The 13,872-nt window shown below is 59.7% G+C and overlaps 1 protein-coding gene across 1 annotated transcript in view; it reads left to right on the top strand.

Annotated features, from left to right (window-relative positions):
- The window catches only part of GDPD5 (glycerophosphodiester phosphodiesterase domain containing 5), an 84,190-nt gene extending 70,644 nt beyond the window's left edge, over positions 1–13,546 (top strand). Inside the window, exons 9-18 of the mRNA XM_069469238.1 lie at positions 12–105; positions 458–603; positions 4,820–4,902; positions 6,050–6,200; positions 6,754–6,972; positions 7,514–7,671; positions 7,961–8,108; positions 8,885–8,967; positions 11,678–11,790; positions 12,934–13,546. Coding sequence (XP_069325339.1) covers positions 12–105; positions 458–603; positions 4,820–4,902; positions 6,050–6,200; positions 6,754–6,972; positions 7,514–7,671; positions 7,961–8,108; positions 8,885–8,967; positions 11,678–11,790; positions 12,934–13,082 — 1,344 coding nt within the window. The 3' untranslated portion in view covers positions 13,083–13,546. The remainder of the gene's footprint in view (positions 1–11; positions 106–457; positions 604–4,819; positions 4,903–6,049; positions 6,201–6,753; positions 6,973–7,513; positions 7,672–7,960; positions 8,109–8,884; positions 8,968–11,677; positions 11,791–12,933) is intronic.
- The last annotated feature ends 326 nt before the right edge of the window (positions 13,547–13,872 follow it).

Here is a 13,872-nt window from a genome sequence, read left to right on the forward strand (position 1 = left end):
CCCCCGCACAGGGCACAGCACCGTTCCTGCACGTGGGGGCCCTGGCCGCGGTCACTGTGCTCTCCTGGATCGTGGCAGGACAGTTCGCCCGCGCAGAGCGGTCCTGTGAGTATGAACTGCCCCTCCCAACCCCCCGCAAGCCGGCGCCTGCTGCCCCCACCTGCACTTTACCTGGGTGACCTGGGGATGTGGTGGCCCTCACTCAGCCGAGGGGACTCTGGCTCAGGGGCCCACGGATTCCACAGCGGGGTGCCGCCTCAGTCGGCCTTGCGCCGCGTTCCCCCGCCACGTCTGTGTGTGTGCACGCGTGCGTATGAGTTAGAGGGGGGCTCGCCTTCCCAGCAGGAACGAGGAAGTGGGCTCCAGCATCCCGCCTGCAGCCTGCCCCGGGCCTGTGGCTGGGCCTAGCAGGAGGGGAGCGGCTCACCAGGCGGCGCTCATGGCCCTGTGTCTGCAGCCTCCCAGGTGACCATTCTCTGTACCTTCTTCGCCGTGGTGTTTGCCCTCTACCTGGCCCCTCTCACCATCTCCTCCCCCTGCATCATGGAGAAAAAGGACCTAGGCCCCAAGCCTGCCCTCATTGGCCACCGCGGGGCCCCCATGGTGAGTGCCACCTGCAGGTCCTAGCAGACGGTGGGGCGTGGGGTGCAGCTGCCCTTCTAGGGGAGGCTCTTGTTGGGAAAGGGATATAATATGTATAATATAATGGCAACCGCTTTGAGCTCTTTTGTGGGAGGTATATGGGAGGGGTTGGTGAAGAGGCCGGAGAGCCCGGGTGGGACCAAGTCCTGAACAGTCCCGAAGGCACCTTGCTAGGAAGATGGACCATGTGTCCTGAGCGCCCTGCAGAGATGCGGGGGGGTTTCGGGCCTGGGCTAGACCTGCCTGTGGGTTAGGAAGGCCCAGGAGAGAGATGCCGGGTGTGGGGCCCGGGGCTGTGACCAGGCAGCAGGGGAGCCCCCAGGCTGTGGGGGCGGGACAGCGGGCTACATGCAGAGCCCACGGCTGAAGTGAAGACAGTTGAGCCGGATTGCGTTGGAGCGGGAGGAAGGAGTTGAAGTCGGCACCCTGCTCTGCCGAGGTGCCCTGTGGCCCTGCGGGAGAGCTTCGGTTGAGAGGGCAGGCTCCAGGGCCGTGCTGCCCGGGCTGGAACCCGCCTCAGCCCCGCGCCAGCTGTGGGAGCCCGGCCAGGTCCCGTCTCTGCCTGGTTTCCTTATCTTGTACCATGGGAGCAGCGAGAGTGCCCGCCACAGGGTTGTGAGAAGCAGATTTGGCACATGTGAAGTGCCCAGATATGCACCAGCACACGGAAAGAGGGAGGCCGGCCCCCCTCTCTGGACCAGGGTCTGCTCACCCACCAAAGCCCTGAGCCTGTGCTTCTCAACAGAGGCAGTACCACCCGTGGCCCCCGGTGATGTTCGGGGACCTCCTGCGGGCTTGGTCTCTGCTGGGAGTTCCATTGTGTCCCCGGATTTCAGGGTGGTAAAGAGGACTTCACCAAATTACTGGTATCAAAGGACGTGTCAAATCTGACAGCCGTGAATCCTCCTCCACTGCACTTGGCGGGTGTTACTTTCTAGAGAAGACCCCGGCCCCTGAGCGGACCCTGGTGCCTCCCGCCAAACCCCAGGCTGGCCCCCGCCCAGCCCCTCCCAGAGGCAGCCAGCTGGGATCTGGATTTGGGGTGCAGTTTGCCACATGCCTGTGTGTCTCGGGGCTCGTGACGCCCACGCCACTGGCCGGTGCAAGGCTGAGTTGGAAGCATTAGAGAAGCACAGTCTTCCCAGGCGGGGCCCAAGCTCGGTTGCGGGCGGGTGGGCTCTCTTCTCAGGGGTCGAGATTTAGCTCCTCTTCTCTCTGTGACTCAGAGGCCAGGGGACAAAAGCAGTGTGACTGTGCAGGAGGGGGAGGAGGGGGAAGAGTGAGGCGGTCCCAGCGAGGACGGCTTTCTTTAACAGAAAAATGTCAAACATGCACAGAAGTGCGAAGAACAGTGTCCTGACTCATAATGAAGAGCAGCACGATGAGTCCAGTCCCCCCGTCGACGCTTACCAACATCGTGCCAGTCTCGCTGCGTCCGTCCCCTCCTTGCTTTTTCTGCTGTAGTAAAGCCAGTCCTAGACACCATGTCATCTTACCCACGTGTCCTTCAGGGCACATCGCTAACACATAAGGGCTTTTTAAAAAATATAATCACAGGGCTGTTCTTATACCCAACCTAATTAACAATAATTCCTTAATATTATGTCAAATCCATGTTCAATTTTCTTTTGTTGTCTCAAAAATATCTTTGTATAGTTCAGTTGTTAAAAATCAGGATCCAAGCGAGGTCCACAGAGTGCCTCCAGTGACGTCTCCTGAGTACCCTGTAGTCCCTAACACCCCCTCCCTGTGCTTCCTTGTTTACTTGTTAAAGAAACTGAGTCATTTGTCCTGTAGAATTTTTCACATTGTGCATCTGGCTGATCTCATCCTGGTGGCACTTTTTGAGGTGCTGGCAAGGGCCTCCCCTGTGCGTCCCTGTGATGACACATGTGTCACATATGGCCACGTGGGTCCTCAGATGATTACCTGTCGGGGGGCTTCTGACTCCGTGTCCACACATCTGTGTGTGTGGCAAGCGCACATCCCTGTCTCAGAGACTGTGTGTGTGCCCTGGATGTTTCGTTCCTGTTCAGGCATGCCGTGTGTGTGTGTGTGTGTGTGTGTGTGTGTTTTAATACTTGGTTAGACTACCGCCAAAGCTGGGACTCTCAGCACAGTGTCCTGCCCACCTAAGTAACAGCCACCAGCCCCCACGCACCCCTCCTGACAACACCCCCCACCTGGACTTGCCTGCTGTGGGTGGGCGCTCTGCCATGGGGATTGAGAATTCACACGTGCTTCTGGGGCCTTCCTGGAGCCCCGAGTCTGGCCAAGGAGGGCCAGGTTTCCATGCCTCTTTCTCTAAGAGGCCAGCACCTAACCCAGGGAGATCTTAACTGTGTATAAAAGCTTCCAGGAGGCCAGGCGCAGTGGCTCACGCCTGTAATCCTGGCACTCTGGGAGGCCGAGGTGGGTGGATTGCTCAAGGTCATGAGTTCAAGACCAGCCTGAGCAAGAGTGAGACCCCATCTCTACTAAAAATAGAAAGAAACTATCTGGCCAACTAAAATATATATAGAAAAAATTAGCCAGGCATGGTGGCACATGCCTGTAGTCCCAGCTACCTGGGAGGCTGAGGCAGAAGGATCGCTTAAGCCCAGGAGTTTGAGGTTGCTGTGAGCTAGGCTGACGCCACGGCACTCACTCTAGCCTGGGCAACAAAGCAAGACTCTGTCTTAAAAAAATAAAAAATAAAAAAAAAATAAAAGCTTCCAGGAAAGACTCCCCCCCCCCAACCAAGGGGCCTTCCTAGCCTCTCGTAAGCTTCTACCTTCTGCAGCCCCAGCCCACGTGGGAGGGAGCATTGGCACCTCTTGCGTGGCCACAGGACATTTGGAGGAGGGATGGGTGGGAGTGCACGCCTCTCTCTCTATGCCTCTGTGGTCCTCCTCTGGGGGGCCTCACACAGCCCACTGGACTGGGAGACAGGTAGCACGTCCCCCAGGGCTGCTCTGTGCCAGGGAAAGGGGAAGAAGGGAGTTCATTACAGAGACCCTACTGTGCGCCAGGCCCTGGGCTAGGGTGTCTGACATCTGTCATCTCACCGGTAAGGGTGATAACATTAGCCCATTTTATAGCTAAAGAAACTGAGGCCCCAGGTCTGTGACTGGGAAGTGGAATTGCTCCTTTTCAGGCAGCTCCAAAGCTGCCTGGCTGCTTCTCAGAGGAGGGGAGTGTGTCGCAGTTAGAAAACACCATGGCCAGAGGGAGAGAAGGTGGGAATGAGCGTGTCCTGGGGTGGGGGGGGGTGAGATCAGCCGGGGAATCCTTCCCACCCCATCTCTTCCTTGACAGGGGTCCTCCTCCCTCTGTCTTCCACCCGCACGGGCCTGGTCTTAGCCCAATCCTTGGTTTGATGCTGACCCCCAGTGGCCACAAAGGGTAGGACAGGGTCCTCAGACCACATGGAGCCCCAAGGCTCCCAACCGTCAAGCACCCCCAGGGAACAGTGTGTACACACCCCTCAAGGGGCGGATGGGGAAACGAGGTCCACAGGAGGAAGAAATACACCTACAGTCACATGCTACGTAATGGCAGTCACAGCTGGAACCAGGGTCGCCTGATTTGTATGCTACAGAATTAACCATTGCCAGTCATTAAGCACTTACTGTATGTACCAGGCAATGTGCTGGGGGCTTTAAATCCATGTAACAGCCCAGGGAGGGAGACGGTATTGTCATGTTTGTCCATATGAGGAAACCGGTCACCCCACTGAGACCCTACCATCCCGTCTGCCCTCTCCTCTCCCTGCAGGGTCTCACCTGGACTCGGCTCAGGGTGTAACCAAGAGGGAATCTCACATTCAGCCCCGGCTGTACAAACGCCCTCCCATGGCAGTGTCTAGCTAGCTCAGTGCCTGCGACACAGCAGTGACAATGTAATGATCATAGCTACTATTTGTGAAGTGCTGGCTATATGTCAGGCATTTGTACACAGCGACACAAACCACCCTGCCTTCCTCTCCCCACAAAAAGCCTGTGAGGTAGGCATGATTTAACAGATGAGGAAACTGAACCGGAGAGAAGCGGAGTGGGTGCCCAGGGCCACGCGGCCACTCTGCGGAGGAGCCAGGATCAGAAGCAGGCCCACCCAGCCTCCCAGCGTGCAGAGCTTTCGGTTAGCAGGGAGGGCATCAGCTGGATCCTGGCTCTCCTCACCACCCTTTCCTCCCCAGCTGGCTCCAGAGCACACGCTCATGTCCTTCCGGAAGGCCCTGGAGCAGAGACTGTATGGACTCCAGGCTGACATCACCATCAGGTAGGTGTGGGGGAAAGAAGACAGTACCACTAACGCCCCCCAAGTGGCACCCACGCCCGGGTCTCTGCTGGCCGAACCTCTGGTCTCAGAGCCTCTGGGGTGGGAGGGAGGAGGCCGGGATTATTCACAGCAGGGCAGGCAGCCTGTTCGTGCAAATGAATCTCGTGCCAAACTCCAGGATATAAAATAGAGAAAAGAACAAATGCTCCTAGTGCAGGCAGAGGTGGGGGATGGGGACCTGGAGCCCTGCCACAGACCCACTTGAAGGAAAGCCTGGATCTATGTGGCTCTGCATGATAGAACTCAAACACTCTCCTGCATAAAATGAGCGAGTGGCAGAGCAATACATTCACTGTGATGCCAGTTATATTTGAAAAGACCATACCAAAGTGACATATACAGTTTATACATGTAGATATACAAGTATATATTAGTATAAATGGCAGGAAGAGTTCACACCAATCTTATAACAGAGATTATCTCTGAGAAGGGAAGAGGGCAGGGCTGCTATATATAGTTGCACAGGTTGTGTACTGAACAAGGCCACCACATATGTGAGGACACTGTTCACAGTGTAGACATCATAGAATTGTGTCTACTAGCACATGATGGTAAAATGCCTTGGGGAAGAGGGGTAAAGGTGTTTTTTACTGTTTCACACTAAGGTGCCATATGAGCTACTGGCAGCCCTGGTGGGGTGGCGAGGGTTGGGGAGGAATCTGTCAAAGGGGCCTGTATTTGCACTGTTCTCATTATGGCATCACCTGGACTTTGTGCCAAACCAGGTTCCACCACTTACAGGATGTGGACCTTGAGCTAGGTACTTTCCTCTCTTTGCCTCAGTTTCCCCAATATCAAATGAGGTATCACCGACCTTCCAAGTTTGCCAAGAGGATAGGCCCAGCCTTTCCCAGCCCTCTCTCCTCGTCAGTCCCCACTCCCATCTGACCCTCATAGACAGTCAGAGGGCATTGGCCCTTCGGGGTCCCCCACCAGCCCACTGTCCTCCCTGTGCAGACGGGGAGCCTGAGGCCCAGAGAGGGGCAGAGCCAGCCGGTCCCTGCTGGGCGGGGAGGGGTGGGGGCGTGGTCACTAGTGGGCAGGTGAGAGACCTGTGGGCGGTGACTCGCTGCCCCCCCCCCCCCAGCCTGGACGGTGTGCCCTTCCTCATGCACGACGCCACCCTGCGGCGGACCACCAACGTGGAGGAGGAGTTCCCGGAGCTGGCCCGCAGGCCCGCCTCCATGCTCAACTGGACCATCCTGCAGAGGCTCAACGCCGGCCAGTGGTTCCTGAAGGTCTGGCTGCACCCGGCCCAGTCTCAGCCTTGGAAAACAAGGACAGGCACCCAAGAAGTGACAGAGGCAGGGGTAGCCATCAGCTCCGGTGACCCCCACTCCCAGACCATCCCTGAGCCACAGCCAGGCTAGTTAGCACCTCCTCTGGGCTCCTGCCACTGCCACCCGATCTCATGGTTGTCACTGCTTGTTCTGGGTCCCTCTCCCTCACCGGAAAAAGTTGATGGTGATGATGACAATTAATAGTTAGAAGTGTTAACTCTGAAACTCTAAAGAGAGGTTGGTTCTCTGGTCTGAAATGCTACTAAAGGAGAACCGTGCTGGGGTCTGGGAGACATTCCAAGCAAGTCATCCTTCACTGAGCAGGATGTGGGGTAGAAAGGTCAGGGTTGGGGACTTCTAGAGCCCCCACAGGGCCGCAGCCATCAGTTTGCCTGACACACACACCAGCAGACACTGGCGGCCCAGCAGTCTCCATGCATGGTGGCCAGGAAGGCATGTGGGGGCCCCAAAGGGCTGGTGACACAGCCATGTGTGTCCCGGTCCCTGCCAGACTGACCCCTTCTGGACGGCCAGCTCCCTGTCACCCTCCGACCAAAAGGAGGCCCAGAACCAGTCCATCTGCAGCCTGGCGGAGCTCCTGGAGCTGGCCAAGGGCAATGCCACGCTGCTGCTCAACCTGCGCGACCCGCCCCGGGAGCACCCGTACCGCAGCAGCTTCCTCAACGTCACCCTGGAGGCCGTGCTGCGCTCCGGCTTCCCCCAGCACCAGGTGAGGCCCCCCAAGCCCCGGCCTGGCTGCAGTCCTGCTCCCACGGAAGCTCCCCCTGTCCCCTCCCCAGACGGCAGCTTTCGTTGTTGTAAATTGAGGATGCATGCCCCTCGCCTCCCTAGCAGGGTCATCGTGGCGACAAGAGGGGAATAAGAAAATCCTTTTGAATGTACAAAGGGCAGGAGGAGCAGGTCCTGGTTCTCTGGTTGCTGTGAGGCGTTGCCCACAGCACTGCAGTGTAGCAATTTGGGACCAGAGGAATCTGACACCAATTCAGGGCAGTACACTGGATGCTGGGGCCACGTGCAAAGTCAGGGATGTTTGCTTGTCCGTCTTGTGACAGTGGTCCAGACGGGAAGCTTCCTGCATTGTTGCCAGGGCGCTTCACAGACTTGGCTGGGACCACGCCGTCCGCTGCTAACGATTGTGTCTGAGCGCTCACCTCGTGCCAGGTCCCATCTCTTGTAACCCTGACAGGTGCTCCAGGAGGGGCAGGTACTCCTACCCCCTCTGCAGAAGCCATGCCCTCTCCTGCCCGCAGGTCATGTGGCTGCCTAACAGGCAGCGGCCCCTCGTGCGGAAGGTGGCCCCGGGCTTCCAGCAGACGTCGGGCTCCAAGGAGGCGGTCGCCAGCCTGCGGAGGGGCCACATCCAGCGGCTGAACCTGCGCTATACTCAGGTGTCCCGCCAGGAGCTCAGGTGCCCGCCCTGCCCCACCCTGGGCTCCCCCAGAGGAGGGAGGACTGAGCCTCCCTACGGCCTGTCACCCCCGCACAGCCGGGCAGAGATGAGACGTAGAACATGGAGGGCAGACCCAGGCTCGTGGCTGAGCTCAGCTCTCTGGAGAAGATGTTCCTTCCTCCAGGGTCAGCTGTGAGGGTGGCGTGAGGTCATGAAGGGGACTTGATTTACCAGCTTCCCACTCTGTGCCTGGAGTGGCCAGAATCCACGAACTGACCCTCCTCTGTCCGTCTGCCCCGCCTTCCAGGGACTACGCGTCCTGGAACCTGAGCGTGAACCTCTACACAGTCAACGCACCGTGGCTCTTCTCCCTGCTGTGGTGTGCGGGGGTCCCGTCTGTCACCTCTGACAACTCCCACACCCTGTCCCAGGTGCCTTCCCCGCTCTGGATCATGGTGAGTTGGGAGGGTGTCGGGGGGCAGAGCTGAGAGCCGCCTGGGGCCCACGCAGCAGGCTCTGTGCTCGGGGCTGTCCCTGGTGGGGTCTGGGGTGAGGAGTCCGTGGTGGGGACACGGGCTCACGGCAGGAGGATTGCATGACCTCTGGGATCTGCACTGGGTGCCGGGAGGACCCTGGGCCTCACCCTCAGGGAGAAAAATGTCACTTAAGAGCCCTGGAGAAGTAAACAACTGCTTGGGTTTTTTTGGTTTGGGGGATTGTTTATTGTATTTTGTTTCAAAGGAAGGGAAGTCATTGGAAAAAGAAAGTGCCAACAGGACTAGAATGGGGAGCACTGAAATCTGGTCAGAGAACAGGGAGCAAAGCCGCGTTGCGTCGGCTCACCCGCACCCGCACTCGGGCCTGGGCCCTGAGCTCCGTCTTCGGCAGTGGGATTGTGGCCCTGCTGCCACCTCCCCGAGGACGCGGAGGGCAGGTGGAAGGTCCCCCGAGGCTGAGAGGGTGCCAGTGCCCCTGAATCAGATCGGAGCCACGATGGTTACGAGGAGAGGAGGGCAGAGGGAAGGCAGCCTGCGGAAAGGGGGTGAACCCGAGAGGAGAGGAGGACGTGGGCCAGGGCAGTGGGCGCCGACTTCGTCCTGACCCCTTGAGAGCCCTAGAGACCCTCTCTTCAGTGTGCCTACCCCTCGTCCTTAAGCGCCCCCAAAGGCTCCATTCAGGATGGCATGAAAGAACTCACTGACGTGAGCCGGCCTCGGCCGTCTGCCCACAGGCCCCGGACGAGTACTGTCTGCTGTGGGTCACCACCGACCTCATCTCCTTCACTCTCATCGTTGGCATCTTCGTGCTCCAGAAGTGAGTAGGCTCTGACCCCTTCCGCAGCCTTCCCTCCCCTGAGCCCTGGGCCCTCAGCCAGGAGAAGGGCTCCCAGCCACCCCACCCTCCCTCAGCCAGAGGCTGGGTGGCTTCCGGAATGAATGCCCAGCTGGGAGCCCGGAGCTGGGCTCTGCCGTGATTTGCCGTGTGGACTTAGGCGACTCTCGGCCCATCTCCAGGCTTGCCTGCTCACCCGGCAGCCGGGGTGGCCCAGCAGCACTCAGCACCCTCGTGCCACGCTGAGAACCCCCGGCCCGCAGCGAGACAGCTGGGGTGTGCTTGCAGCGGGGAGGTGCGGTTGGTCCCGGGAGGGTTCAGGGCCAGCCCGGGGCCCCCACTCAGCCAGGAACCAAGGGGCTGGGGTGTTATTCTTGACTGACGTTCTCTCTCTGTCCCATCCTGCTCTGATCCGGCGCATGTCCCTCCTCTCCCCCTCCCCCTCTCTCTGCTGCACTCTGGCATCTCACAGCTATCACTTGATCAGGTAATTCTGGTGTGGTCCTCCTCCTCCTCCCGTTCCTCTTTCTCCCTCCTGCCACCCCCTTCTCCAGTTCTGTCTGAAAACCTGCCGTGCACCAAGCCCGTGACCCATGGGTCACACTCGCAGACACCTCCCCCTGCCTGAAGCCTCCCCCACCCCCGCAGTCCTCCTCTCTGCTCTTCCCATCTGGCCGTGTGTGTCCCTCTGCGCTCTGTCCCCACCGCGGTTTCTGCAGCCGGGGACCAGCGTTTCCTTGGCAGCTTCCTGACCTGGCCTCTCCCAGCACCAAAGTGTCTCCCTCTGGGGGAGGGGACCCTGCCTGGGCACCCCGCCCCTCTGCGTCTGGCACTCACAGGGGCCTTCAGCACCTGCCCGCTGCAGACTCTACCAAGTTGCTGTCTCTTCCCATCTTCTCCTCCGGGTTCACCTCTCCCATCGTTCATACTGTTTTGTCTCCCTCTGAGTGTCTCTCATCTCTTTCTATCTCTTCTTTATGTCCTGTCTCTGACTCCCACCCCTCCCACTCGTCCCCTGGGGACCCCACAATAGCTGAGCGTCCTGTTCCGGGTGTTCTGGCTGCAGAAACCCTGACTGACACCCTCCTTCTGGGTTTTCGTGTTAGTTTCCATGATGAGACCTAGAGCGCAGGGATCCAGGTCCCCCTTGGTCAAATGCCTGAGCCCTTCAGGGTCAGGCAGCTTCAGTGATGGCCTCTAGGAGGAGAAACGGTGTTCCCTGGCTGCGAGACATTCACCCGGTCACTCCCTCCTTCATTCAGTCGCAGACACCCACACGTGCCAGCTGGTGCTGGGCCTGTTGCAAGGAGTCAGGCCTTGTCACATGGAGCTGCCAGTGTGCTGGGCAGGCCACCCTGTGGCAATTCCAGCAGCTGGCACAGATGTGCCCACCCCGCTCAGATACAGCCAGGGCGGTGCCATTGTCTCCTGGGGATCAGGAGAGGCACAATGGAGGACAGACCGTGGGGGACAGGAGGGGGAGACTGTCATTTCCCCGTGGGTGTCACTCTGTTCATTCCCTCAGCAAGTGCCTGCTGCGCCCCCGTGAGTGGCAGGCACCGATGTTGGTGCTGGGGCACAGCGGGGAGTAGGTGCAATCACCGCCCTCGGGGCTCACAGGGCAGCCACCCCGCCACGGCGTAGGTGCCGTCCTCCCGCCTCCTGCTTTCCCCTTGTCTGTCTGCTCTGTTCATCCATCTGTCTGCCTGTCCTCCTGTCTGTCCATTTCTGCTGTGCTGACCCCATCTAGAAACTTGCAGTTGGTTTCTTGTGGAGTCTTGGCTGCCTCCATCCACCCAAGCAGGATTCAGTCCCCAGGGCGTTGGGTTCTCCTTTCGAAGCTGACCACCCACTCTCGTGGTGGGGAAGGGGTGGGATCCGGTGAACCCTTCCGCCTAGGCCCCAGGAAAAGTCTAAGTTCAGAGGCCAGGGCCGTAGAGCTAGTTCAGAGGAACAACAGCAGCAAAAACAGTACCCGGGCTGGGCATGGGAACCTGAGTCCTCCCCACTCGGTGCCTGGTCCCTGCATGCCCTGTGCACGCCCCACCTCCCAGCCTCGTACTTGTCTCAGCCACCAGAGGCATCAGTGCCCTGGCCTGTCCCTCCCCATTAGTGTTGCTGAGATGGAGCAGTGGACAGCCCCACCCCAAGCCACTCTAAGCCCCTTGCCTCAGGAACCTGTGAAGACCAGCTCTGGGCAAAGCCCCCACCGCCCTCCTCCCTGCTTTCCTTCCCTGCCTCCCTGGGCTCTCCCCTCTGGCTTTGCTCAGCCTGGTCACGATGGCGGAGCTATAGGAGACATAAGCTGGGACTCCCCGAGGTTGGCATGTGCACCAGGACAGCCCATCAGGGTCATTCCTGCTTCTCCTGCCCCCAAATTTGTCCCATCCAAAGAGAGCCAGGTGCATAACTGGGGCACCTGAGACAACTGGCCAGCCCCGATCCTGAGCTGGGGCCGCTGATGTAGGGTTCTGGAGGTCAGAGGCAGGCAAGAGAGCCCCGGTTGAGAGTAGGCTCTGATTCAAGCCCCAGCTCCAACCCTCTCTGGGCCTCAGTTTCCCCATTTGTACAGTGGGACAAGAGTCCTGCTGGTCTCTCAGGCCACATCCAGAGCGGCTCTGGAAGTGGGCAGGATCCCTGCTCCAGGGAAGGGATGGGAAAGGACCTGATGTCCATGGGACCATCTCTGCAGGTGGCGCCTGGGTGGCATACGGAGCTACAACCCTGAGCAGATCATGCTGAGCGCCGCGGTGCGCCGGACCAGCCGGGACGTGAGCATCATGAAGGAGAAGCTCATCTTCTCAGGTGCGCAGCCCCGCACACGGGTGGACGCCGCACTGGCGTCAGTTCTCCACACCCCACGTGTGCACACAGACGTGCTCGCACACACGCTCACATGCAGCACGCACCGGGAGGGACACGGGCACAGACATACACAAACCCGCCTGGGTTTGCACCCACCTACCTACGAAGGCACACACACTTCCACACAGCCTGTGGCTCGGTGTCAGTGCCGCGGGCAAGGCTGAGGTGCAGGGCTGGGGCAGGGAAGGCGGCCGTTTCGAAGGCCCATCCCCCTCTGCCTGGTTCGTACACAGATGCCACAAATACCGATCTCGGCCCTGCTCATGGCGGGTCCCCATGGACACTCCTAGTCTGACGGAGGAGGAGCGATGTAACAAAGACGGGGAAACGGAGTTCTCACAGATGGGGTGCTGAGCAGAGAGGGTGGTCAGAGCTGCCTGGGGCAGTGAGGAAGGGTTGGGCGACTGACGTATTGAGATGTGGGGGATGGGCAGGAGGGGCCTGGGTCCTGGGTCCTGGGTCCTGGGTTCGAGGTGGGCGCTGGGTGAATGAGGGAAGGAAGGGCATTCCAGGCAGGGGCAGCGTATGCTCAGAGGTGGCGAGGGAGCACGTTTCTGGGCACGGAGAGCAAGCTGTCACCCCCCAGGGCTGAGCTCCGCGCTGCAGACCTTTCCTGAGCCTCTGTTCAATGCCTGGCATTCTGCCAGGCACTGGGGAGATAGTGCCCAGACCCCAGCCCAGCTGGGGGCACTCAGAGAGGCTTCCAGGGGGCTGAAATAACAGAGATGAGAAGACCGGAGCTAGATATTAGGAAAAAGGTATTGATGGGGAGGTCACTCCCAAGAGAGGGGCCATATGTGTGCAAAGGCCCTGAGAGTAAAGACATGGGTGCCACACTTGAGCGGGTTCTCTGTGGCTGGACAGTGCAGTTCCAGGGAACAGCAGACCGGGTGAGGCCAGAGGGTTCCGCAGAGACCAAGGGGCCTGAGTGCCAGGCTCAATGCCAGCCTGACCCCAGTGGTACCATCAGCTTCCAAGTGACCGGCTGGGTTGTCACAGGCCACCCTTCCCACCCCATCTGCCAGCCATCCTCAATGCCCTCACCCTCCTCAATTCATATTCTGTCTCCCTCTGGCCCAGCAGAGATCAGTGATGGCGTGGAGGTCTCCGATGAGCTCTCCGTATGTTCAGACAACAGTTATGACACGTATGCCAACAGCAACACCACCCCCGTGGGCCCCCGAGGGGGTGGCAGCCGAGCCAAGACTCTCACAGACCGGAGTGGGCATTAGCTGAAGACCTGTCTGTCCTAGTCTGTACCTAATGTAGAAACCGGGGAACCCAGGAGAGCTGGCAGAAGCATGTCTGGACTCAGAGCGCTGTGGGAGCGGGCTCCCCGGCCTCCTTGTGGGCTCGAGACCCCCGGCCTCCTTGTGGGCTCGAGCCCCGTGTCAGCCACAGCCTCTCCTGGAGGGAGCTGCCTTCTCCCCTGAGGCCCAGCTGGGCCAGGACTCCTGCCTCTCAGACGCCCCTGCAGGCCTAGGGCTCCTTCTGGGAAGTGTGGGGCCTGGTCCCCCTCGGGAGGCCCTCCCTAGCTTCCTGACCTGGAAGCTTTGATGGGTCACTGGGCCATGCCATGCCCCCGACGGCAATGGAGGGGGTGGATGCTCACCTGTGCCCACACGTCTGTCCTGTCCACTCCATGAGGTGACTGACTTCTCCGCTGTTATCCTGCCCCGAGAGCCTGGGCCAGACCTCTACCTGAAGCAGCTCTGCTCTTCCCATCAGCCTCAAAGCACAAGGAGGTCCGGCCTGGGAGGAAAGCCAGCGGCAGTGGTGGGGACATGCCCTCTTCCCCATCAGCCTCCCACCACCACTGGCCCCTGCCCCAGGAGAGGGCCGAGCCATGTCTCCTAGGAGCAGCTGGAGATGGCTGAAAGCTGCTCCATCTCACTCCCGAGTGTCCAACAGGCCTCTGGGGCAGAAGCGCCCCTGAGGCCCAGGAGATCCCCAGACTGCTGCAACCTCAGGTTCCCACATCTGTGGCCACAGGGCGGGAGCCGCCTGGGCATGGTCAAGGGC

Source organism: Eulemur rufifrons, chromosome 6 (assembly GCF_041146395.1).
Source record: "Eulemur rufifrons isolate Redbay chromosome 6, OSU_ERuf_1, whole genome shotgun sequence".
Taxonomy (NCBI): Eukaryota; Metazoa; Chordata; class Mammalia; order Primates; family Lemuridae; genus Eulemur; species Eulemur rufifrons.